The sequence below is a fragment of the Pararge aegeria genome, chromosome 1, assembly GCF_905163445.1.
Source record: "Pararge aegeria chromosome 1, ilParAegt1.1, whole genome shotgun sequence".
NCBI classification, from domain to species: domain Eukaryota; kingdom Metazoa; phylum Arthropoda; class Insecta; order Lepidoptera; family Nymphalidae; genus Pararge; species Pararge aegeria.
The window spans coordinates 10192111-10215075 of record NC_053180.1 but is presented as its reverse complement, the minus strand read 5'-3'; the positions used below and the strand labels follow the sequence as shown (position 1 = coordinate 10215075).

Here is a 22965-nt window from a genome sequence, read left to right as displayed (position 1 = left end):
TTAAGTAATATTGAATAGGTTCTTATGTTTTACGGAAAAGATACAGGAAAATCTGTATCTGAATAATCAATAAAAAAATATGCACCTAATAATAGAAAAAGTTTGCATGTTTATTCAATTACTTTTAAAAATTGAAAAAATTAATAAACGTCAACTATTTTGTCAACATCATATCTAATCAAGACCTAGTCATACTCAAATTTAAATACTACTTATTTTATCGTACTTCATTTAAAATGTGTACTTTCATTAAACCTCGTAGCACATTCATTGCTTGCTTAAAAAACGTCAGAACAGTTTACGGTAGCTGTAGAACTGGAACTAGAGAGATCGTAGGACACGGTATAAACGGTTGCGCGAATTATAAAGACGATGTCCATTTTCCCTTTCCTGCAGTGAGGTTTAAGGAAATGACTAGAGATATTTGTGTAAGTAAATGCAATCTTATAATGAATAAAAGACTCGTCAAACATTCTTTCTTTGAATATTATATTATTATTTATCTAGGCACTCAAAGAAAAAGAGAAAGGAGATTGGCGCATGCTCTGCTGTGAAGAAAAAAAGGCACTGTATCGCGCCTCTTTTTGTCAAACTTTCGCAGAATTTCAAGCACCAACAGGCCTGTGGAAACTTATATTTGGTTATGTGTTTTTTATAACCTCGTTCTCCTTCTGGGCTATCATGTTCTGCCATCATTATGGTAATTTTAGTGTGTTTACAACTTAGTAACTAGATAAAAGTTTAACAATTCCTGTGAATGTGAAGTCAACACACAACAATGAGATAATAATGTGCGATTACATGATCAATCGGTTCCTACCGTGTAAATTATAATATTTTACTCAACACCACACTTGAGAGATCTCAAGGATCACACAGGATCTTGAGAGTTTAGAGTTGACTTCAGTAATCACAATATTTTTTATGTCTTAGGTTCTTAGCCATACTACAGAGTAAAATAAAATTATGGAGTTTAAAAAGGATAACAAAATTACCAGATAATTCTGTTGGTCGGGGATTATAGCAATCTTACTGTTCCCCTTGATTTCACCAACGTTAACCATCTGTCCGCCTTACTACATAGGTAGACATAGTAATATGCTACCCATACTATAATTTTACATCAAATCTGTGCCCAAAAACACGTGGAATACCTAAAGCCTACATAAATCATAAGGTTTTCTTGATAAAGAAATTACTCCTTTCTTGTAAGGACTAATGTACATTAAATGCTTATAATGACGATTTATGGTCTAACCCTTTTCAAGTTATACTTCTTTAGCGGCATTAGGGAAAAATCAACGGAGTGAAATTATACGATGTACCGAAATGCGCGCGCATATTGTTACACCATTTTAACGGAAGGTAGTTGCGAAACCGAGTGAGAGGGGATTATCGTTAATATATTATATCGTCCACCAGCTCAGTTTTTGCGATGCGTGCGTACACCGACACTATATATAATACTAGCTATAAGGTTTGACAGTGTACAATTTCAATTGTCAAAGTCTTTGGGGTCATTCCCGTGATTTAATTGTACAAAAATCTCAAATTTTAATGTTCAGTGAAACTTGGAGGTCTGATAAGGAGATAACTAGATAATGCGTTGTAATAAAACTTTCAATATATATTAAATACCTTTTTTCTATTGTTAGTGTCGCTTTCTCTACAAACGTAGAATAAGGCATAAGATAAAAGATTTGAAAACCTTTTTATCTTGCTACGCCAAAGAAGTAAACCTTCTAACGCGTGTACATAAGTACAGGTTTTTTTTTTCGACATAAAATGCATTATTCCGACTTATTTACAAGAGATAGTTATATTCGCGTGTTTTTTAGATCTACTAAAGTAATGATAATGTATAACGGACTGTCAGCGGATACTATTTAGTCACTCTGATAAAGCAACTCGGTATACCTTTTTTATTTGACTTGCTTTACAAATAAGTACTTACCACTTTCCAAAATCCTTATTTTTACTAAAATAAATAAAACGTTTCAACTTTTAGTATTTGAGCCGCTTCCGACTTCGTTCTCGAAGGAATCACAGAAAGCACAGTTGCGAAGAATGCTAGAACTAAGAGTTAATCCAATCGATGGCCTCTCATCCCACTGGGACTACGATAACGATAAATGGAAGGATTAAAAATCTTACTCGGGGACGATGATCACTCCGAACCTAGTATTTAATTTCTTATAGTGAAATAAACCAAATTGAACTTGGTTTATTATTTTGATAATAAAATTTTAATCATGACTTCCCCTACAGTTTAATTTTAACCCTAAAACTCGCTAATAATATTATTAAACTAATAATAGGTAACTTTTCAAATATTTTGCTACGTGGGTCATTGTGTATATTAAATGTGGGTTAAAAAGATACAGTTACACACTAGTAATTTGTATGCCGTATAGTATAATTAGCGACTAACGCCCAATGTTAAAAAATAAATCTTGCCTTGCTTCTGGGACCACGTCAGCACGGCTATCGTGGGGAGGTGACAACTATATCCCCGAGGAAAGTATACAAATTTATCTTCTCTCACAGCTTTATCAACTCGCAGAGCGCTGGCGCACATGCGGAAATAATATCCAAATAATATACGTGTAATAAAAAACGGGGGTAAACTTCTCATATTCCATGTTCCCGTGCTTTAGCAGATGGACATATTAAATATATCCCTTGCTTGCTGAGGATATAATCGGGCAAGGGATATAATTGGGGATTATAATTTTTCTTTTGAATTAATTTTTTTTTAATCAGTAAAGCCATATGAAAAAAAAATTATGGACTGATTTGAAGATACATCTTTATAAATAAATATACTACGACAATACACACACCGCCAATCGCCATCTAGTCCCAAAGTAAGAGTAGCCTGTGTTATGGATACTAAGATGACTGATGAATAATTTTATGAATAATATACATAAATACTTATAAATAAAGATAAACACCCAGACACTGAAAAACATTCGTGTTCATCACACAAAAATTTCCCGGTTGTGGGAATCGAACCCACAGCCTTCGACTCGGAAAGCAGGGTCGCTACCCACTGCGCCAATCGACCGTCATCTTTGTATATTGGTCAGACACACCTTTTTAGTAAACCCCCTCCATGAAATGATTATCATCATCAGCATCTACCCATTAACGACCCATTACAGGACACGGGTCTCCTCTCAAAATGAGAAGGCTTTAGGCCGTATTCCACTACGCTGGGAAAGTGCGGATTAGTACATTGACAAAAATCATACAGGTTTCCTCAACCTTTAAAGTAAGTGATATTTGAATTGCATAAATAAAAAATATAAAAAGACACAAAACCCCGACCAATTAAGTGCGTGCTGTGTTCAAACTCGGCCTCGCGAAAGTTAAGCCGAAGTCCTAACCACTCAGCTATCAAAGCTATTCCATAAATTATTGCCAGCTTCAAATTAATGTAGCCGAACCCTAGCATCTTAATTATTATTGGCACGTAGTTGGCTATGAAGTAATATAACTTTGTCAGGATGTATGTTTATCCGTGCGTGAATCACTTAACGCAGTCTATAAATGCTTGCGGGATTTTTGTGAAATCCAATCGTTCGTTGCGATTTTAATAGTGAAAAGAGTATCTGAAAAATGAAGTGCGCTGTAAGTATACATTGCCTATATAATTAAATAATTAAGTTATAAATAATATAACTGGAAGCATTGGCATTGGAGTCGGTGAATGATAATTTTATAAACTCTAAAGTGTGTATCGCTGTTTGTCCTTCTTTACCGCCCCAACAGAGTAACGGATTGGTGTGTTGTTTCCATAGATAGGGTTTCATAATTTTCTTTTTTTACTATATACAATACTGCAGTATTGACATAAAAAAAATTAAATATCTTCCAAGCCATTTCCATGTATTTGCGACCCAGACGCAGTGAAATTAATTTATAGATTTATTGGAGCGCATTGAGTTCGTTTCCCGGCATGCACCTCCAACTATTCGGGGTTATGCGCGTTTTAAGCAATTTAATATCAGTTACTTTAGCGATGAAGGAAAACATTGTTAGGAAACCTACAAAGTATGAAGCCCGCCTATCTGCTCTCAGCCAGCATGGTGGACTACGGCCAATATTTCATTCTGAGAGGAGATCCGTGCCATGATGTTGGCCGATAATGGGTTAATTTTTATGATTATAAATAATTTTATTGATTTATTATTATTACAACTTACTTTTACAACTTGTTGGTACGGCAGTGCGTCTTACACTGACTGGATGGAACTACATAATTTATGGATAACTACTTATAACACAAATGAATAAATATACATTTTAACTTTATAAAAGATATGATATTAATATGGTGCACTATAGTGGTACTCTACGGTGATTGAAATAAAGGTCATTCAATATTCTCAGAGGACCAATGCTGTCCACCCGTCATGGAATAGATTCTATTGAGCAATGCTGTCTAAGAGCGCGTTCAATGACGACAACGAAAGCGGTATAATGTACTATGCGATATGAGAACAAAAGTATGCTTGAGAATACATAATAATTTTTGTTTACAGGTGGCTATCGTACTTGCCCTCATCGGCATGTCACTCGCCAACCCGGCTCCGTCCGGTTTGGGTGGACTAGGTAAATTAACCTTTTATTATTATTATTCTTTCTCTTTATTTGTACACCACATGATGAAAAGAAACATAAAAATAGAAGCAGAATACAAAAGGCGGCCTTATCGCGAAGTAGCGATCTCTGCCAGGGTGCCAGGCAACCTTAGAATTAGGAAAAAAGAGGAGAACTAACTGCAGGTGGAACAAAATATAAAATAAATACATACGAATAACTAAATACTAATACATAAACTAATATACACAAAATACATCTAACATAAAATAAATACTTAGATAAAAGTAAATAAATACTATTAAAGTCTTTAGTTGGACAAATAATAACACTTAACGGCTTTTTTTAAATATAACGATATTTAGTGACTTTGACTGTCCTAACCTTGTCTATAGATTACCCCTGTCTTTAGTCTTTATGCTTAGTACTAAAATTTAATCAGCTACGAATACCCAAACAAAATATTTCTGGGCATTTTTGGGCAGTGTTGCTAAATTAAAAAAAAATCGCGCTGGCGACAACAACAATTTTGTTCGAAGCGCTTTCAACGAGTGATCACTGAGATTTTGACAATTTAATTTTTCTTCCTGATTGACCAGCATAACTACAAGCTAGACCGGTGTACCTACAGCGATGGCTGTTGAGGATGATTTTCCTAACGGGAATGATCTTATTGGTCGGGCATTAATGAGGGCTGATCATGATGACTAATCTATCAAGGAACCTAAGTTAATAGTTCCCACAGAAAAAATATTTAATCACTAAACATCTAACAATATCTTTTAAAATAATGGTATCTCCAGTAAACCCCGTTAAAATATCCTTGAGGTAATAGAGTATTTTGGTAGTAGTAGAGCTTTTATCGACAGAGCTCGTCCTAGGAAGTACTATCGCCATAACTGCCGCTAAGCAGCATTGCTCCAATGCTGTGTTCCGCTCTGAAGGACGTGGTTGCCGGTGTTATTACAAGCACGTGAGGCTGAACACCTACGCCTCAAATTGATGGACACAGGGCGGCATGGTACAGGACGTGCTTCTTGCATCCTTCAATTATTACTGTAATAAAAAATAACTATCGCACTATATTTGCAACTTATAAACCTTCAGTACAAACTGATATTATACTCCCTTTGCAGTGAAGGGAAGCGTGAAGAGAGCTCGACTGAGGCGGTTCTCCCGTTCCTAGACCTGACCCGAACACCTAACATAGCTGGCAAGACTCCAGTAGCCAGTAGCCTGTATGTTATGCACAATCTGAAGTTACATTTCTTCCACAGTATCACCTCTGCTGCTACCTGCTGTAGAGGCTAGATCCAGCATCGTCTACCATGGCGTCACCATACCCCATATCCCAGTTGTATCTATAATCAAACCGCTCATTTACGAACCAATCATTAAAGTCCCTATCGTAAAAACTATTCACAGTGGCTGGGGGGGTCACTGGGGTGGTTACGGCTTGCATTAGGTACGTAAAATAAACTGAAACTGAACTGTTGCAATCCTGCCCTGTTTGTATACCTATTTCTCAATAAAACATATTTTATAGCTGGCACGCTGTTTTATTTGATACTTTCTTGTTATTTGAATTTAGATACGATCAGTGTTCGAAAACGATCCAAATAGAAACAATCCACTTAAAATATCGAGTTTGCATACATATAAATGACATCTTTGTTAGTTCTATGTTGCATTTTTATAGCATTTTCGCGTACTTTAGCTCACCAAGAGGGTGAAATCTCAGATGTATCCAGAATCTCAGATGACAGTAAGTCAAAATCTAAAATGTCTGTATTCAAATAGGCCTATGGATGGCACTTTTGATTAATTTATTAGTTACGTTTTTAGTGCAACACCAGAACAAATAGTGTGTGGAAATAAGTCCTCTAGACTATACTAAAAGGCTGTGCAATCTTAGTAGGCACCTAACGTCGCTAACCATACAATAGCATTACTTGTCAAAATGATTTACTAAACTTTTTAAAATTTATATTTTCTTAGATATCTTATGTATAGCTTGTTACACACTCGCAAAGAGTTATATGTACTAAAACATGCTTTCATATCTATAGTATGGAATACTATAAATAAGAAAGCGTGTTTATTTTTACACTTTATTCTATCAAATTGCAATTGTGGAATCCAAGGAAAGAATTTCGTCGTGACGTTGACATTGCGCGGGCGCAGTGCGTGGTGCAAATAAATTTCGTTTCCAATGAAATTTCCACCCGAACGTAGGGGTACCTACGGCTTAAATCGTATTTGTGTATTTTAACAAATCATTGGGAATTCATCTAGTGGAAGAAGAACAAATAAGACGTATACATAATGGCAGAAGGGAATGGGAGTACGAAGGAATCCCTATCGAGTGGCCTAGCAGAAGAAATATTAATGTGGAAATTAGCAACAGTAAGTACTAAATGTATGCGGACGGACAGCGAGAATTTCATAACTCTGGTCTACAAATTTCTTGATAGAAAATAACAATACGTTCCTAACAGCGTAACATCAATATTAACGATCGGTGGGTAGTGAACATTTCTATAGGTTGCGAATTGCAATTCCTCTCCATACAAAACACCAGCGTCTAGTCGGTTGCACAATACATTTGTAGGCACTCCTCGATCGTTTAATTTTTTTGCTTACCTGCTAATAGCAGCTAATAGTACCTTTCACGTAAGCAACTGTAAGAAAAGTAATTCACATAGGTATTAGAAGGGCACCGTAGTAAGTTTAATTTTTAACACATTTTCAAACATAGGGTTTAGGCACTGTTACCTATAACGTCGATCCGTCAATTTCGATACTATATTTAAGGCTTAGGTTAATTTTAGTAGGTTCCATTTAAACCTTTTACAAAACTGATAAAGATCATCGGAGGTAGAGCACGAAACTAATCAACGGATAGTAAAACAAATCTCACTATCAGTGTGCTGAGTGCGAGATTTTTCATCTATTCGATCGCGTAAAAGTTAACTTTGATTTTGTATGGTGTCAAAAGACCGCCATCTAGGGACCAGAGTGCTGAGTGTGAGTTACACTCAAATATTCGAATCTTAAGCATCACGTAAATCGACATAATGCCAAACGCGTCGAGCAATAGAGGATTGATAATTGTATAAGTTGTACTGTTATACTTTTCTGTGTTTTATATACTTATTGTGGTGTGCAATAAAAGTTTATTCATTCATTCATTAATTCATTCAATGAACGAACTTCGACCGGTGTTTTTTTTTGAAAAATCGTAGTTTTCATAAAAAATACTCATTCAAATGAACTTCAAAACCGAAAGGATAACTAAATATAAGCTTAAGGTTAAGGCTAAGTAAGAAATTATATGTCACTCTGATATTTTCATGTCAGCTCCAAAACCTACCTTCAACCCACCTCTCGATCGCCGTTACCGTCGAATCTACAATGCAGACGAATTGGCAAATATAGAGGACTACCCATTCCTGGCTGCGCTGCTGGTGAACAAGCAGCTATGGTGCGGTGGTGCTATCATAGACTCTGACAAGATCTTGACTGCTGCACACTGTTTACAGCTGTAAGAACTTATATAATAGCTACTACTACTTATATATACGTTAAATAGCAGTATATACCTATTCACAAACAACTACTCAAAAAAACTTTTTACCACCTTAGTAGTATGTGTATTTATTTATCATTTCCCTTTTGTTTTATTCGACTTTTTTCCTCCTTTTTAGTTTTTTTTCAAACAGTCTCTTTTTTTGGTCTTCTATTCCTTTCTGGCTTCTTTAGGACATATATATATTTTTTTTATATGTGTACGTATATGAAGTAGGTAAGTATATTTTATTTTATTTAATATTATTTAACTATATTTGTAAATTATGTTTATTATTTATGTATTATTTTGTGTACACCCTAACCCTTCTTCTTAACTTCATATATTTTGTAGGTTGCCTGGTAGAGATCGCTTTTAAGCGAAAGGGCCGCCTATAACGTATTGTACCTTTTCTTTCTTTTCAATTGTGTTTTTTTTATTGCTTAGTCTTTGGTGTAAAATAAAGTGTATAGTATAGTTTTAGTTAATAATTGATTTAGCATTAGGTAAGTTATGATAGAAACATATTATATGTTTCTATCATAACTTACCTAATGCTTTGTTTTCTTGTTTCGATTGCCAAATTACTGATGACAGAAAGAGAGAAAACTGTAATTATTTAAGCGCTACACAATATTAATAGTACCTACCTAAGGCCAATATGATATCAAGAATACCAATATAAAGGTACTAATGTATATTGATATATTTATGTTTTTTTTTGATTAGCCGCTAGCCGTAGGTATAGTAAGACGGGTAATATAGTTAGCCGGATGAGTTCCTATATAAGTCATGAGTGGCTGCATTCATACTATTTGTAGGTAGATAGGTATATGCGTAAAGTCTGTGAGAGCCAAGTATCTTACTTGTCCAGCTTGAAGTAGCCTACGCATTCGGTGCAGTGGACAGACGTAAACTAAGTAGTCTCAAGCTGACGTCTAAGCACCGAATGCCGAATTTTTGTTATTAAAATACCCATGGTTTTGAATTAAAAGTATTACCCTTATCGGGTTATGTATGCTAACAACAGATACGTCAACGGAGGCCTTAGGAAGGCCCATTGCGGAAATTTATTTGTCTCTCACTTCACAGACAATACAATAATCGATTCTTCCGTGAATATGTCAAAATGTTGACTGTCCGAATCGGCTCGACCAACGCGACCTCCGGCGGCAATGTGTACCGAGTCACAGAGATCTTCTTCCATCCAAACTATAAGCCAAACAATCTGGAGTTCAATTTTGCAGTGCTAGGATTGCATAAGAACATATCATACGACAAGGAAGACATAAAACTCTCGAAAATAGATTACTCCACTGACAAAAAGGTGCCGACTGATAGCAACATAACTTTTCTTGGATGGGGTTCAGTATTGGTAAGTTTGTTATTAACTAGCTGTTGACCCTGTTTTTCGTCTGCGTTTATTACGGTACTTTATAACCCGTCTGGACCGTTCGTTTTCCTGCGATTAAAAATTGTCTATGTTCTCTCCGTCATCATCTAACTCTATGCCAAAAATCAAGTCAATTGGTTGTTTAGTTACGGCGTAAAGTAAGTAGAAACGATTATGAATATATTAATAGGTTACCTACATAGCAACTCACCTATTCCGTAACTTTACTGACAGTTGCTAACCTGTGGCAACCCGTCTTACTTACCTACGGAGTTATTAAGGCGATAATGAATAAGGAATTGGTAGGTAGATACCTATACAAGTTTTGGCATTAAATAATTGTGTGTGCCATTTTTGATCGTGAAGACCTTTTGGCAGCTTGTTGGAAATGTTACTGTACCAGGCAACTGGTCGCGTTTTACTATGTACGGCTTTGACACGTGACACGGACAAGCCATATTTACCAAACCAAATTAATAAGTGCCAATTTGAATTACTAGTAGTAGGTACTCATCACTCTGAACTATGGAGGGTAGAGGTAAGGAGAGTCATCTTATATGGGAGAAAAGTTGAAAAAGTGTCCAGTTGTTGCGCTAAATAACAGTTCAAAAATCCTCCACAATGGCGCTGGTGGATGCACAGGGTATGGTATGAATGTAGCAATCGTAGATGAATTGAAGTATGCCGAGTTAAAAAATTTAATGTCATTATCGACTAAAGTAGTTAATTATTGAGAATTTTAACAACTGACGTTGTACAAAATATTGTGGTAAATATAACCTTCCTTCCTTGTATCTCAATACTTCCTTGTTTATTTTTCAAGCCTTCTCTAACAATATTTATATTTGGCGCTTCTTTTAAGAGTTACCCTGATGGAAACGTGGCGCCATCCTAATTTAATACATTTTGACGACACTTTTTCATATACTCAGATGACTCTCCTTACCTCTACCCTCCATACTCTGAACCAAACTAAACTAAATTGGCAGGTCTAAAAATAGTGTTGTCCTTTTCTGTGTTTATTAACACAGGGAAAAAGATGGCAATACTTTAAGATCTGTTAATTTAATTTCGTTTTGAAATTTGTGAATTACAGACTCCGCATTAAAAATGCGGTGAAAATTTATTTTCATTCATTCAAAAAAATCTATCGCACTCAAATCTCTAAACTAAACAAAATCCTAAAAAATTAAGTAAAAGTATTGCTGTTCTTTTCTACTATAAATTTTTTTAACGTCCAGATTTGGCACCATATATAACTAGGTACCTAATCCGCACTCAGCCAGCGTGGTGGATTACGGGTTAACTCCTTCTCACTCTCACTCTTGGTGTAGGAGGAGACTCGAGCCCTGCAGTGGTCCGGTAATGGGTTGATGGTGATAGGTATCTAATTTATCAGCATCATTTCAGCCTATATATGCTTAAAGGAAAAAAAACATACCTTAATCATACAAGTGGGGTTTTTTAAAAACCCTGTATGATATTGGAAAAATTTTATTCTATTTTAGAGTTCTGGTGGGCTCGGGGGCCAAGTGCTTCTCCAGAAGTTGGACCTGCCTGTCTACGATCTAGCTGACTGCCAGGAAATTTATGGACGGTATAATCAATATATGTTATCTAAGCATCTTGTTTGTATTTACTGGGTACCTATTCTTAGTAACACTATTAAACACACATTAGTAACCAATATTTTCCTTACTTATTTTCAGAGATCTTGTTACAAGAACCAATTTCTGTGCAGGCTATATAACGCTAGCCAAGAACGTATGTAACGTAAGTTAATAAAATAACTAAGCTTAAAGAGGTAATTATGAAACATTTAAAGTATAAGTACCTACTTACACTTTTCGTTGCACCATTTACACCGCCCCTGTAAATGGTGCAACTTAATCTGTGTAACATGTGGCCATATTAATTAAACTCGTCGTATTCATAAATCCAGTGTACTTTAAATGGTTTTTTTTTAATTAAAAACTATTTGCTCTTTCAGCATGACGCAGGTGGACCTGCGATTATGGACGGTCGATTAGTCGGCATCCTGTCTTTCTCCTCGAAGCGATGCGACATCGCGGACCAGCCTGCAGTTTTCTCGTCAGTAGAAGCCGTCGCATCATGGCTTGAGACTCTTGGCGAAAAGAAGCTGTCGTAATTAAATTAATATTTATCTAAAAAAAGCGGTTCAGTTACGATGTATTTATCTTTGCGACAAAGGAACTGCTTTAAAACTGCAATCCAACTTTTGTGCAGTTCTAATGCTGGAATCTGTGTAGACGCTACGGAACGAATGATACTTATTCTCTATTTCTAGTTTTTCAACATAGATCCTACCATTTGATATTCTTGCTACATTAGTCTGTTTTACACGTCAAGGAATTTCAATTAAGTTGGCAGTTAGACGCTTATATTAATCAAAAATCTTTAATTCATTGAATTAATTATAATTAATAAATCAAGTGCGAGAGTGTATCCATACAAATGTATGTGCTTAAGGGTGTATCTATGTTCCTTTCCAACGTATCATTGCAGTGCCTGATTAAGCAAGCGCGGAGCCCGTAGCAAATTCTTTAAAAGAGCCCTTGATCTGCTATGGGTTCTTAAGTATAAAGTGGTAAAAATACAATTGAATACTCAATACGTATCTTAAATACAATACGTATTTGCTATCTATAGGTTACAATTTTGTGGGTTTAATAATAGTTTAGTAAATTACTATAGGCGATGTCTGTGTGCGTGTCTGTCTGTCTGTCTGTCAGCGGTATTAAATATGCGGGCCCCCCTTTCGCGCGGGGCCCGTAAGCAATTGCTACTCTCGCTACGTGGTTAATCCGGCACTGTATCGCAGGCTCAAACATTGCACCGACCCTGATGAAATTGGGCATATCTCTGAGATTGGATTTATCTTAGAGCTCCAGGGTAACGTTCCCAGGGAATTTAAAAAAAACATTGATACATTGGTACGGCGGCGTCAAGTTAAAACGATCTTGGTGAATTTCTATCTCCTATAGATATACGCTCTTAATTAGTATACTTTTATTCCGAGAAATCAAAAGTTCACGCGGGATTAAAAAAAAACGCGGTCTAAGCCGCGGCAACAGCTAGTATACTAGGTAATAGGGGGTCTACACCCGCCATTAGGTATTGTAATCGTAGTAGACTTTACTTCAGAAAACCAATCTATTCGTCTGCAGCGTTCACTCTTACTGGACCGATGTAAATAAATATATTATACGTTTACACGTATTCCGTTACCGGAATTACGAAAAACTGTTGAATGGTGCAACCGACACGTGCATAGTACCTACCCACGATACGCGACGCGTAATTATCAGTGACAGGAGTCATTTGATTTTACTTTTGCATGTGATATTAGGGCTGTATCTGATTTATTTTAGTAAAAACTATGGCAATGGTTTATTTAAAAATTATTAGCGTTTTGGTTTTACAGATAAGTCTCAGAGACAGTAAATAATGTAACTCTAAAGCATCTCAAGTATTATTTCGGTTTTTGTATACAACATACGTACTGACATCGTTTATTTTTATGCACTTCGCGAATTTCTTGTTAGTTTCTGCACATTTGTAAAAATATATTATCTACTTAGATATATATATATATATATATATATATGTGTGTTATGCTGTCATTTCTAGTAGATTGAAGAGGCTCCTAAGTTCCTAAATCCACTATGGATTTAGGAACTAATAAAACAAGAATATTACATTAGTTATATATTTCCTCTAATACTGTACACAGACAATGAGACTATTCATAACAAGAAAAAAAATAAAAACATTTCAAATCTTCTTTTTAAAACTCCATATATTTCTATTCAACATATAACATTGAATAACATACAATTTTATAATATAAGTTTTTTTTTTTGTGTTCTTGAACGGATCCCCACGTTTTTTCTTGGAATGATATCGAGCTGATTTCGTTTGGATAACATTGATTAATATTATTAAAAATGGCAATTCAAGCTAATATTTATATACAGCAAATGGCATCCATAATAATTAAACCTGCATGCAATTAACGCACTCTAACTGTCAAACTGCCATTTTATATGGCTCTAAGCAAAGTGGCTAGAGATTATAAACAGAATAAATATAACAGTAATAACTATAATTGGGTTCGCAAAGATTTAAACGCGATATAGTATTATTTATGCGTAACCATAAATTTCGCTTAATTTAAGCGGTAGTTGACGTGCAGCTCTGGTTTAATGTCGTACACCAAGTTGAGAATATCCGTGATCACCTGGAAAATAGAATTTAGATATGGATCATCATCATTATCATACTAAGCCTACATCCCTAAGCCTATATCCCACAACACGGATCGCATAGGCAGGAGACAGAAATTTCAGACCCCATATTCCGCTGTCACTACTTGTATCTTGCCAATGCACGGCAACAGGAAAATGGACAAGTTAACCCCTATTTTATATTATACGTATATTATTTCCACCCGTGCCATGCTGGGCATAAGTCTCCTGTACCATAGGAGACGTATGCCCATTGATACATTGGTACGGCGGCGTCAAGTTAAACCGATCTTGGTGAATTTCTATCTCCTATAGATATACGCTCCTAACAACGTACACCTTTTTCCCACATAAAGTTTTATAATAATAATAATAATAATTGTCTTTATTGTGTCTCATTTACAATGGATTCTTATAATCTAAGGAACGGTAACAACTGTGTTAGTTAGAAACTGTGTTACAGCTATTAACGCCCACCTCCGGGTTTGCTTAAAAACAAAAAGACTAAAACAAAGAAAAATTAAAATATTACAACTAAAACAATACAATTTACAATTTTATAATGTACGTGTTTGTGTATGCGTATGTGTGCGACAGTGCGTTTGTGTATGTGTTTGTGTGTGTATGCGTGCGTGTGTTAGTGTGTGTGTGTATGCGTGCGTGTGTGTGTGTATGTGTGTATGAGTGTTCGTGCGTGTATGTACGTGTGAGGGTTCCGTGGTTTTGAGTATGTTTTACAAGCAAGATCTGCAAAGTTAGTGCCTTTAATTTGAAGTGACGATAGTTTCCGTATCAGTATAGGACAGCGTCTTAAGCCACTTGGTAGTATAGTATTTACAATTTCTGTGATTCATCGGGTATATTTTTAAGAAGTGATTTATTTTGTTGTACAATATTGGACTAGCATAATAGAAATGCCTTCTCGCAAGTTTGGTTCTACAGGGTTTGATCTGGCAAACTTTGTCCGACCTTCTTTTATTTAGAAGTGTGTCAGGAACAAAATGTAATAGTTTATGCTTTCGTATGATAACTTGGAGAATGTACATTTGTCTGACCGCTAAGACATCACATTTTTCATATAACTCACGCGATGGAAAAAGGGTTGGCTTCCCAAGCATTACTTTTAGGATCGCTCTTTGAGCTCGTTCTAGCCGTAAAAGTAGTGTTTTTCCGCAGCTTCCCCAAATAGTGATGCAATAAGTTAATATCGACTGTACAATAGCAAAGTACACAGTTTTTAAGGTGTTCATGTCGAGTATAGGTTTTAAGTTTTTAACTATGTATATCATTTTCCTACTTTGTCCAATTAGTTTATTAACATGGGGATCCCATGACAGTGTGTCATCAATAATTACTCCCAAATACTTTATTGAACTAACACGTTCCAAAACATTACAACCACAGTTAGCAATTTTAAAAGCACATGTATGGGCTTTTATAAAGAACGATACATTAGGTTGTGTATTTCTTTTCAAAGAGAAAGTTATATATTTACTCTTGTCTAAATTTAGTGACAGCCTATTAGATGAGAGCCATGCCATTATTATTTCCAATGCCTTTTCAGAAGTTTTCTGTGTGTCGATCCAACTTATACCCCGGACAATTAAAGCCATGTCATCTGCATATGCTACTATTTTAACATTTTGCAGGGATATATTGCATAGTTGGTTGATGTAAATAAGGAAGAGCGTTGGACCTAGAACACTTCCTTGGGGAACCCCGTACGTCAGGATCTCATCTTTGCTAATGCAGTTTCCAATTTTGACGCATTGAGTACGATTTGTTAAATAATCTTTTAGTATGCTTAGTACCATTCCTCTTATCCCGATTTCCTCCAATTTTTGAACTAAAATTGGCACAGAAACAGTGTCAAAAGCTTTCGAAATATCAAGAAACAAGCCTATCACTTTCTCCTTCCCGTCAAGGCTTTTAGTTATTTCACCAGTGAGCTCTAAAATAGCATCTTCTGTGGATCTCCCACTTCTAAAGCCAAATTGATGCTTAGACAGCAAATTGAATTTATTTAGGTATTGGATAAGGCGATTATTAATAATTTTCTCAAGAACTTTCGATATAGCAGAAAGAATAGCAATTGGACGGTAATTATTAATGTTGCCTCTGTCCCCGGTCTTGAAGATAGGGTGTATAACCGCTCTTTTAAAGACAGAAGGAAAAATTCCCCTAGAGAAGCAACTGTTAAAAAGATGTGAAAGGACAGGTGCTAAAATGTGTCTGGCTTGTTTTAACACAGAACAAGGGATGTTATCCCAACCCGTAGCACAATCTCCACGTAGTCCAAGAATGACACTTTCAATTTCTTCTTTATTACAACTATATAGAACCATGGAGTTAGCTTGTACTACAAACTGAAAACAAGGATCATATACTCTTGAGCAGTCATTCGAGGCAGCTAAATAGAATAAAAACTAAAAAAAAATACTATATTAAAAATGTTCTGTTTTGTATTGATTGTAAAATAAGCGTGTTGTATGTGTTTTTCCTTAATCCTGAGTGTTGCGAGGGGTTTAGGGATGCCCTAAATTAAAGTAGAATAACCCCTTTGTTACTGGTAATGCTGCTACTGCTTTGTTTAAACCACGCAAGGCAATATAATCTCAACTCTATCAAAAAGAAAAAACAACTTTCTAATCGCGTGAGTGAGATAAACACCATTCGTTGAAGTTAGATAACAAGATTAGAATTATCAGAATTTTCTTTGAATGAAGAATAGTTCTTAATTCAAATTACATTACAACCCACATTGTTTCTGGATTTCTTACGAATGGAAAGACTTTCTTTACATTTAACAGGTCTTGTAATAAGGCACTGTAGAAAGAGTAGTGTAATTGTGTAATTATGCAATATTGGATGCCTGTAGATAGTTCGAAACAGCCTGTAGTAGAAAGATGATAATTTGAAAGGCAAGTTTAATCTTCCCTATACCAATATATTTATTAATAATTCATACAGGTTAGTCAGAATGCACCGGTTGGATTACTTACTGCCTCTTGCTGTGTCTGAACCATTTTGTTCATTTCGTCAATCTTCACCCTGGTCTCAGCATCGATCTTGGCTGCAACACCTTCCCTTGTGCCCATGTGCTTTAAATTTTAAAAAAAGTATACTCTATGAATTTTTGAAATTTGAAAAATACCTAACAGACCCTTAAAATATTAGCCAGGAACTATATAATATTACACATTAATCTAAAAAAAAAAGTTTAAAAAGTGAGTCATGTTCACAATTGGGTTGCTATATAAACAAATTTTAAAATACTATTATCATGGTATGTCCAACTATTTTTAAGAAATGTTAAAAAAACAATTCTTTCAAATTAAGGTTAAGGTAGTGTATTTTGTATATACGGACAATAAAAATCAAATTCAAATTCAAAATTCATTTATTTCAAGTAGGCCTAATCAATAAGCACTATTAAAACATCAAGTCAGTCTGTTTGTAGTGACTCTACCACCGGTTTGGAAGGCAGATTCCACTGAGAAGAGCCGGCAAGAAACTATGCTGAGTTTCAGGCCGGCTCTTCTCAGTTAGGTTACTTAAAAACAAGAATCTCATAGATATCTAATTGTAGAGCTTCCTCTATTTCAAGAGCCAAGGAGGCTTGAAGAAATTGTGTAGTTAAAAAGTAATACAATACTGTAAATGGGTAAGTGAAACTGTTTTTATTACTTGGTTTATCTTAAACACCATTATCTTTCTGTTATCTATAAATTCTTATGTTTTCTATAGTCACGGGAAAAGTACATAAAAGTAGACCAACCTTGGCTTCAAACTCTTTGAATTGTCTCTCTCGCTCCTGTCTGTACTTCTCAATTTCATCTTGAGCCTCTTCCTTCGCCTGCTTTAGGCGTTTTGCCTTTCCTGTAGCAAAGGTATCTTTTAAATTTATAAAATATGGCTCATACTGTCAATATATAAATATACAGAAAAATATGATCTGTCCTCGACAAGAACATGTTAAAAAAGGTATACAGAAAATACTATATTTTATATTGTAAAAATATATGAACTACACAAGGCTAAATTGATGCAGGTCCAAAACTTACTTTTTTTGTTTTTTTATCGTCAACATGGAATACTTTCCACAATTATTTCTTTATCATTATGCAAAAAAACCAAAATCTCAAACAATTAAGAGTTCAGAGTTATTTGAGATTATAAAAAATGTGTGCACTGCTTCAATTGTTTCTCATATTTATATCACATAGCAATGAAACTTAATTATAGTAAGTTTTTAGTTTGATTAGTTGCAATATTTTCACTTTAGTATTTCTAATGAACATAAAGATTGGACATACATTATTCTAACCTACACTTTATATTATGTCATGAATTTTTGCATAGTAACATGATCCTGAGTCTGTTGGTGACCTTCCCTTTTTAAGAGATTCCTGGCTGCTCCAATGAATTTTTAAATTGCTGGCTGGCAATTGTAATTATCCAGGAATCAAACCTAATGCTTTTTAGTCCATAACAGCTAATAATTCTATTCTATCCTCTGCCTCAATAGAGAAAATTATAATTTTTTATTCATTACCATTAGCAGTTTATGAAATGACAGTAATAGTATCAATATGTCAGTCACAAAAGGGCAGAATTTTCTACTTGTCTCAGATAGATGTACCTTTAGTGAATGAGAGAGAATCTACAATAATAATGCACAAAATACTATGAAGATGTTCGAAATATAGAAGATGTTCATAATACAAATTATCACAGATAAGAATAAAACATGAAGTCATTTATTTCCAAAATAGGCTAACTCAAATAATATATTCATACTAGATTAGAATCATGTGATGTAAGTGCTAAGCATAGAACGTTACTTTACTCTAATTAAAACGAAGGTTCTACGCATTTTATACACTTACTTTAATGGGGATAACTGATTTTAAGTTTAGGGTATTTTTACATCAATTATGTACCCATTGCAGCAAACACAAAAGGGTGTTTCAGATTAGTAATACGCAATTTGACGACTTACGTTTTCTCGCCTCTGAGACTTTTTCCGCAGCGCGCTTTTCAGCAGCTAGCAGTTGCTGGATTCCCTGTGTCTGACTCGCCATAACGGAATTCTGATGATCACAAAAACTATGTGTAGCGAGAATCGAGACCAAGACACAAATCAATAACGTAGCAAGACGTGATGGGTGAAGTCAATAGTCATATGATTAATTTATTTCGTTAAGTTGTCACAATTGGAGCTGTCACTAACTCGTGGTTTGAAGATTCTGCGTGTAAGGAAACGTTTTTCAACATGTATATTTTACAGTTAATATTGGACAATTTTGGGATAACTATATAAATTAAACACGGATAGTATAGTTTATCATAAAGGAACACGGTTTATAATTTTTGTATAAACTTTTACAAAAAGAGTATATTTTAAATTATGCGTATAACGGAGTATAAAACCACAATGGTCGTATGGTGTTGGCATAACACCAAATGAAAATTACCCATTTGAAGTCATTAAAATTACCAAACGGAAAAAATTTATAATATTGGATGAAAAACTATTCATTTCGAAATTAAATAAAAAACCTCGTAGTTTTTTTATACTTAAGCTACCGCTGAGGAGTAAAACGAGTGTTTCATGAGTCAGTCAAAAAAGATTGGAGACTTGTGTAGTCTTTATAAAATAGTTCTTTTTAAATCACATTTCATTTTGACGGAATGCATTGGTGCAATTTCGTTGTACAAAAACCCTTATCTGAGAGTAGTGCCTGTTAATGTAGGAAAGAGTTTATAAAGACGAATAATACGAACACATACTAATTAAGTCTAGTCTAGATATATATTATGAACTATAAAATTGGCTTTTTAGTCATGTCAATTTGGTTCAGTTAGGTTTAGTTCGTGTAGAGATTAACCACCATTATCCATCTATTGTCTGTTTATATTAACTTGACGCGTGAACTGATTGGCGGTAGTGACATTCAGTGTTTCATGTTACAATATGAATTTCACATCCTTAGGGACTAAAGCAAACTTTGTTTGGGTTTTTTTGTCTAATATATATATTTTTGAAAAATAATATGACGTCTTATGTTAAACAACGTACTGGTGTACCTGCAGCATCAAATCGGGTAAAAAAATAAATAGAAACATGCTCAGGGACGTTCGTAGCCGAACGTTATGACATAAGAATTAATTTATTTTAGTAACGTCATTTCACTCAAAATGGTAGTTGAGTATATTCGTAAATATTTTGTACGAATCACTCTTTGAACACGCTGTTTATGGCGGCAACACGAAAAGGAATTTATCCTCATTTAAAAATATGCTTCTTTTCAACCTTTTCTTTTTCACAAACAAAGTGAACTTAAAGAACAGTTTGTCTCTTATTACTTTACCACTTCGGAAATAAGTAATCAGATTAGTTTATTAAAAAGCATAAAAACACAAAAATAGCAATCGATCATACTAAAAGCAAGATGGTGATGGTGAGTGGGCGGAAGCGGAAAGAACAGTGCTACCAATAACTTGACCAATAAAGCTCATATCGCAAGAAACCATTTTCTGGCACTCTTAGAAAACGCATGACTTATATTTTAGAATAAACAAAACAACAAAAGCACTACAAAACTAGAAACAAAGAAAAAGTAATAAGAGAAACTAAATAAATTTCTCTGAAAAATATTATTATGCCTTAGGATCAAGCGTACTAGAATATAGAGCTGCAAGTCAGTTATAACTTTATTATACTTTAATGAACTAAATCTTTAAGTTAAATAATGACTTGCGCAGTATCTACACTTGGAGCAATTCATATGGAATTTGCGTAAATCCTAATAAGCCTCAGGTTATCATTATAGGCAGCCGTCAACAGTTAGCTATGGTAAATTTCTGTACTTTGCCTTCTGTCCAGTGTAACTGCACCGATTTGGTTCAGAGTGTTTCTATAAAACACCTTGGCCTCGTCATAGACAATACACTGTCGTGGGGGACACTGTCGTGGTCCCCACAGGTAGCTGAGGTGAGCCGTGAATCGAAAAATGTTTGCTTCGATTGGGTACTTAAATCGTTGGACAAATTTCCTTCCTAACAAAACTAAAATTTCCCTTGCGCAATCTCTTCTTCTTCCTATACTGGATTATGCAGACTCGTGCTATCCTGACCTTACCGAAGAACTTCTTAATAAGCTCGAGCGCCTTTAAAATTTATTGCATCCGGTTTGTGTTTGGACTGCTTAAATTTGAGCACATCTCGGAGTACCGAGCTAGGCTAAAGTGGTTGCCTATCCGTTTACGTCGTGAACTTCATCTACTGTCCTTCTTTTATTCTATTCTTAATGGTCAACTATCTCCCTCTTTCATTTTCGCTTTATTTCTGACTCTACTTCTCATTCCAACCTTCGATCCCGCCTCGGTAACCGTCTGGTACTCCCATTTTGTAAAACGAAGTTCTTGGGTAATTCTTACACCTTTAAGGCAATTATGCTCTGGAACAATCTGGCTGCTGAAATCCGTGGAAGTAATTCCCTTCCTATTTTTAAGAGTCGTCTGAAGGACTACTACCTCTCTTTGGGTGGTGGTAGTTGAAGTTGTTGCTTTATTACTGTCTGTGAATTATGTATTAAAATGTACTTTTATATATATATTTATATATATTATGTATTTATATATATTACGTATATTTATTTAAATTATCTATGTATTAGTATCTATACATTTTGGTATTTATGTATATATTACAACACTCTTGGCACTATCCCGTTTTCTTGCTTTAAGTCCTTTCTACAAAGGTTGCCTTAAGATATTGCTTGCAGCAGTAAGGTCGCCTTTGCATGTCTACATTGTTTACTGTTTCATTAATGTTTCTTTTCCTATATGTATGTTTACGTGCAATAAGTGCTTCGTCTTCTTCTTCTAAATCTTGAAAAGCAGTTTAAGAGCATAATCGACAGCTGAATAGAACTGTAATAGGCAGGATTTTAATTTTGACAGAATGGTATTTATATTGCCGCTCTTATAATAAAAATATGAAACTAACGTTCCCCGATACAATAAAACATGTTAATTTTGGCTCGACCTTGTTCATATTCACTATTTAGTATTTCATTGCATCTTGGTATGGAACCATTCATGTGTAAGTCCAACTCACACTTAGCTGGATTTTATTTTTATGACATATTGAATAACGTCATAGTTTTGTCTGTCCCTTTCTTTTATAAGAGAACTGAATGAAAACGCTAATAGTAGCTCCCTTTCACAATCTCAAAAGTGGTAATGATCATAACGCAATAAATTTGTACATTGATGATTTTCATATTAGTTGTTAGCAAATGTGGAAACTTGGACCGCAATGGTTTATTGGCATTTAAATATTTCAATAAAGCGGAAGAGGTTTTTGAACCTGTATCTGGCAATCGCTAGCAGCGCACGTCACTGTTTCTTTATCATTTCGGTGGCAAACTTAACGTAGTATGGCCGTCGTATGGAAGTATTCACAGTTTTACTTCCACAAAGAATACGCGATAAACATTTCACAGAGCGAATTACGAAAGACTTTTTTAAATAAATTCTTTACGCGAGTGAGATAATAAGTAAACATAAGTGTTTGTTTTATATTTGAAACGGTGTGGATTCGACCTAAATTTTTTCTTTTCCTAATTTCTCCGCCAACAATAATTCAAAATGTGGTTAGTTAGCCAGCCAAATTCAGTGATATTGGAAGTCAAGGTGGATCCAAATTCTATTGGACAGCAGTGCTTAGAAAAAGTAAGTCAATTAAAAAAAAATATAATTACTATTAGGAGACGGTAGTTAAGTTAGTTAGTGTATGTATCTTGTAAATGATAATGATAAGACAAAACACATGGTCTTTGTTTACAAGTTAGAATTTCACATCAATTTTATTTACGTTTAGAAATGAAGTTTGTTGTTAAATATAAACCCTCTAATCATTTATATTTTCAATATCAAAGGTAACCTACAACCCAAAACAGTGCAATTTAAAACGTATTTGTTATGTTGAGTTTACCTTGCGGACTTTGGACTCTGTAGGTTTTACCTTCGATAAAGAAATTACGATAATTTTCTTCATGTTACATCTATTTAATTAACTCTAAATAATGCATTATGTTCAAGACGTAAGCCTTATTAATT

At 34.8% G+C, this 22965-nt stretch overlaps 4 protein-coding genes across 4 annotated transcripts in view; 3 read left to right on the top strand and 1 right to left on the bottom strand.

The window, feature by feature from the left end:
- The first annotated feature begins 188 nt into the window (after positions 1-188).
- Positions 189-2168, top strand: LOC120624426. Its single transcript, XM_039890963.1, has 3 exons — positions 189-428; positions 508-700; positions 2009-2168. Exons 1-3 carry the CDS (start codon positions 237-239, stop codon positions 2143-2145), a joined length of 522 nt encoding a protein of 173 aa, XP_039746897.1. The 5' UTR covers positions 189-236; the 3' UTR covers positions 2146-2168.
- A 4051-nt stretch (positions 2169-6219) lies between these two features.
- On the top strand, positions 6220-11735 carry LOC120624434 (trypsin-7-like). Its single transcript, XM_039890976.1, has 7 exons — positions 6220-6373; positions 6904-7014; positions 7969-8152; positions 9269-9551; positions 11078-11166; positions 11279-11342; positions 11560-11735. The coding sequence occupies exons 1-7, from the start codon at positions 6271-6273 to the stop codon at positions 11716-11718; spliced, it is 993 nt and encodes a 330-aa protein (XP_039746910.1). The 5' UTR covers positions 6220-6270; the 3' UTR covers positions 11719-11735.
- A 1548-nt stretch (positions 11736-13283) lies between these two features.
- LOC120626158 (V-type proton ATPase subunit G) lies at positions 13284-19025 on the bottom strand. Its single transcript, XM_039893496.1, has 4 exons — positions 18840-19025; positions 17616-17716; positions 16840-16938; positions 13284-13830 (listed from the first exon to the last, which is right to left on the bottom strand). The coding sequence occupies exons 1-4, from the start codon at positions 18919-18921 to the stop codon at positions 13759-13761; spliced, it is 354 nt and encodes a 117-aa protein (XP_039749430.1). The 5' UTR covers positions 18922-19025; the 3' UTR covers positions 13284-13758.
- Positions 19026-22238: 3213 nt separating this feature from the next.
- The window catches only part of LOC120624255 (E3 ubiquitin-protein ligase MYLIP), a 30928-nt gene continuing 30201 nt past the window's right edge, over positions 22239-22965 (top strand). Inside the window, exon 1 of the mRNA XM_039890705.1 lies at positions 22239-22578. Within this exon, the coding sequence (XP_039746639.1) occupies positions 22495-22578 (84 nt within the window). The 5' untranslated portion in view covers positions 22239-22494. The remainder of the gene's footprint in view (positions 22579-22965) is intronic.

Excerpts from the sequence above, each read along its gene's own strand:
- LOC120624426 (XM_039890963.1), top strand. The coding sequence starts at position 237 with ATGTGTACTTTCATTAAACCTCGTAGCACATTCATTGCTTGCTTAAAA. Across the intron at positions 429-507 it reads AAATGACTAGAGATATTTGT|GCACTCAAAGAAAAAGAGAA; the intron begins GTAAGTAAATGC and ends TTATTTATCTAG. Across the intron at positions 701-2,008 it reads CATGTTCTGCCATCATTATG|TATTTGAGCCGCTTCCGACT; the intron begins GTAATTTTAGTG and ends TTCAACTTTTAG.
- LOC120624434 (XM_039890976.1), top strand. The coding sequence starts at position 6,271 with ATGACATCTTTGTTAGTTCTATGTTGCATTTTTATAGCATTTTCGCGT. Across the intron at positions 7,015-7,968 it reads TAATGTGGAAATTAGCAACA|CTCCAAAACCTACCTTCAAC; the intron begins GTAAGTACTAAA and ends TTTTCATGTCAG. Across the intron at positions 8,153-9,268 it reads GCTGCACACTGTTTACAGCT|ACAATACAATAATCGATTCT; the intron begins GTAAGAACTTAT and ends CTCACTTCACAG.
- LOC120626158 (XM_039893496.1), bottom strand. The coding sequence starts at position 18,921 with ATGGCGAGTCAGACACAGGGAATCCAGCAACTGCTAGCTGCTGAAAAG. Across the intron at positions 17,717-18,839 it reads AGTCTCAGAGGCGAGAAAAC|GAAAGGCAAAACGCCTAAAG; the intron begins GTAAGTCGTCAA and ends CCTTTGCTACAG. Across the intron at positions 13,831-16,839 it reads TTCAGACACAGCAAGAGGCA|GTGATCACGGATATTCTCAA; the intron begins GTAAGTAATCCA and ends TCTATTTTCCAG.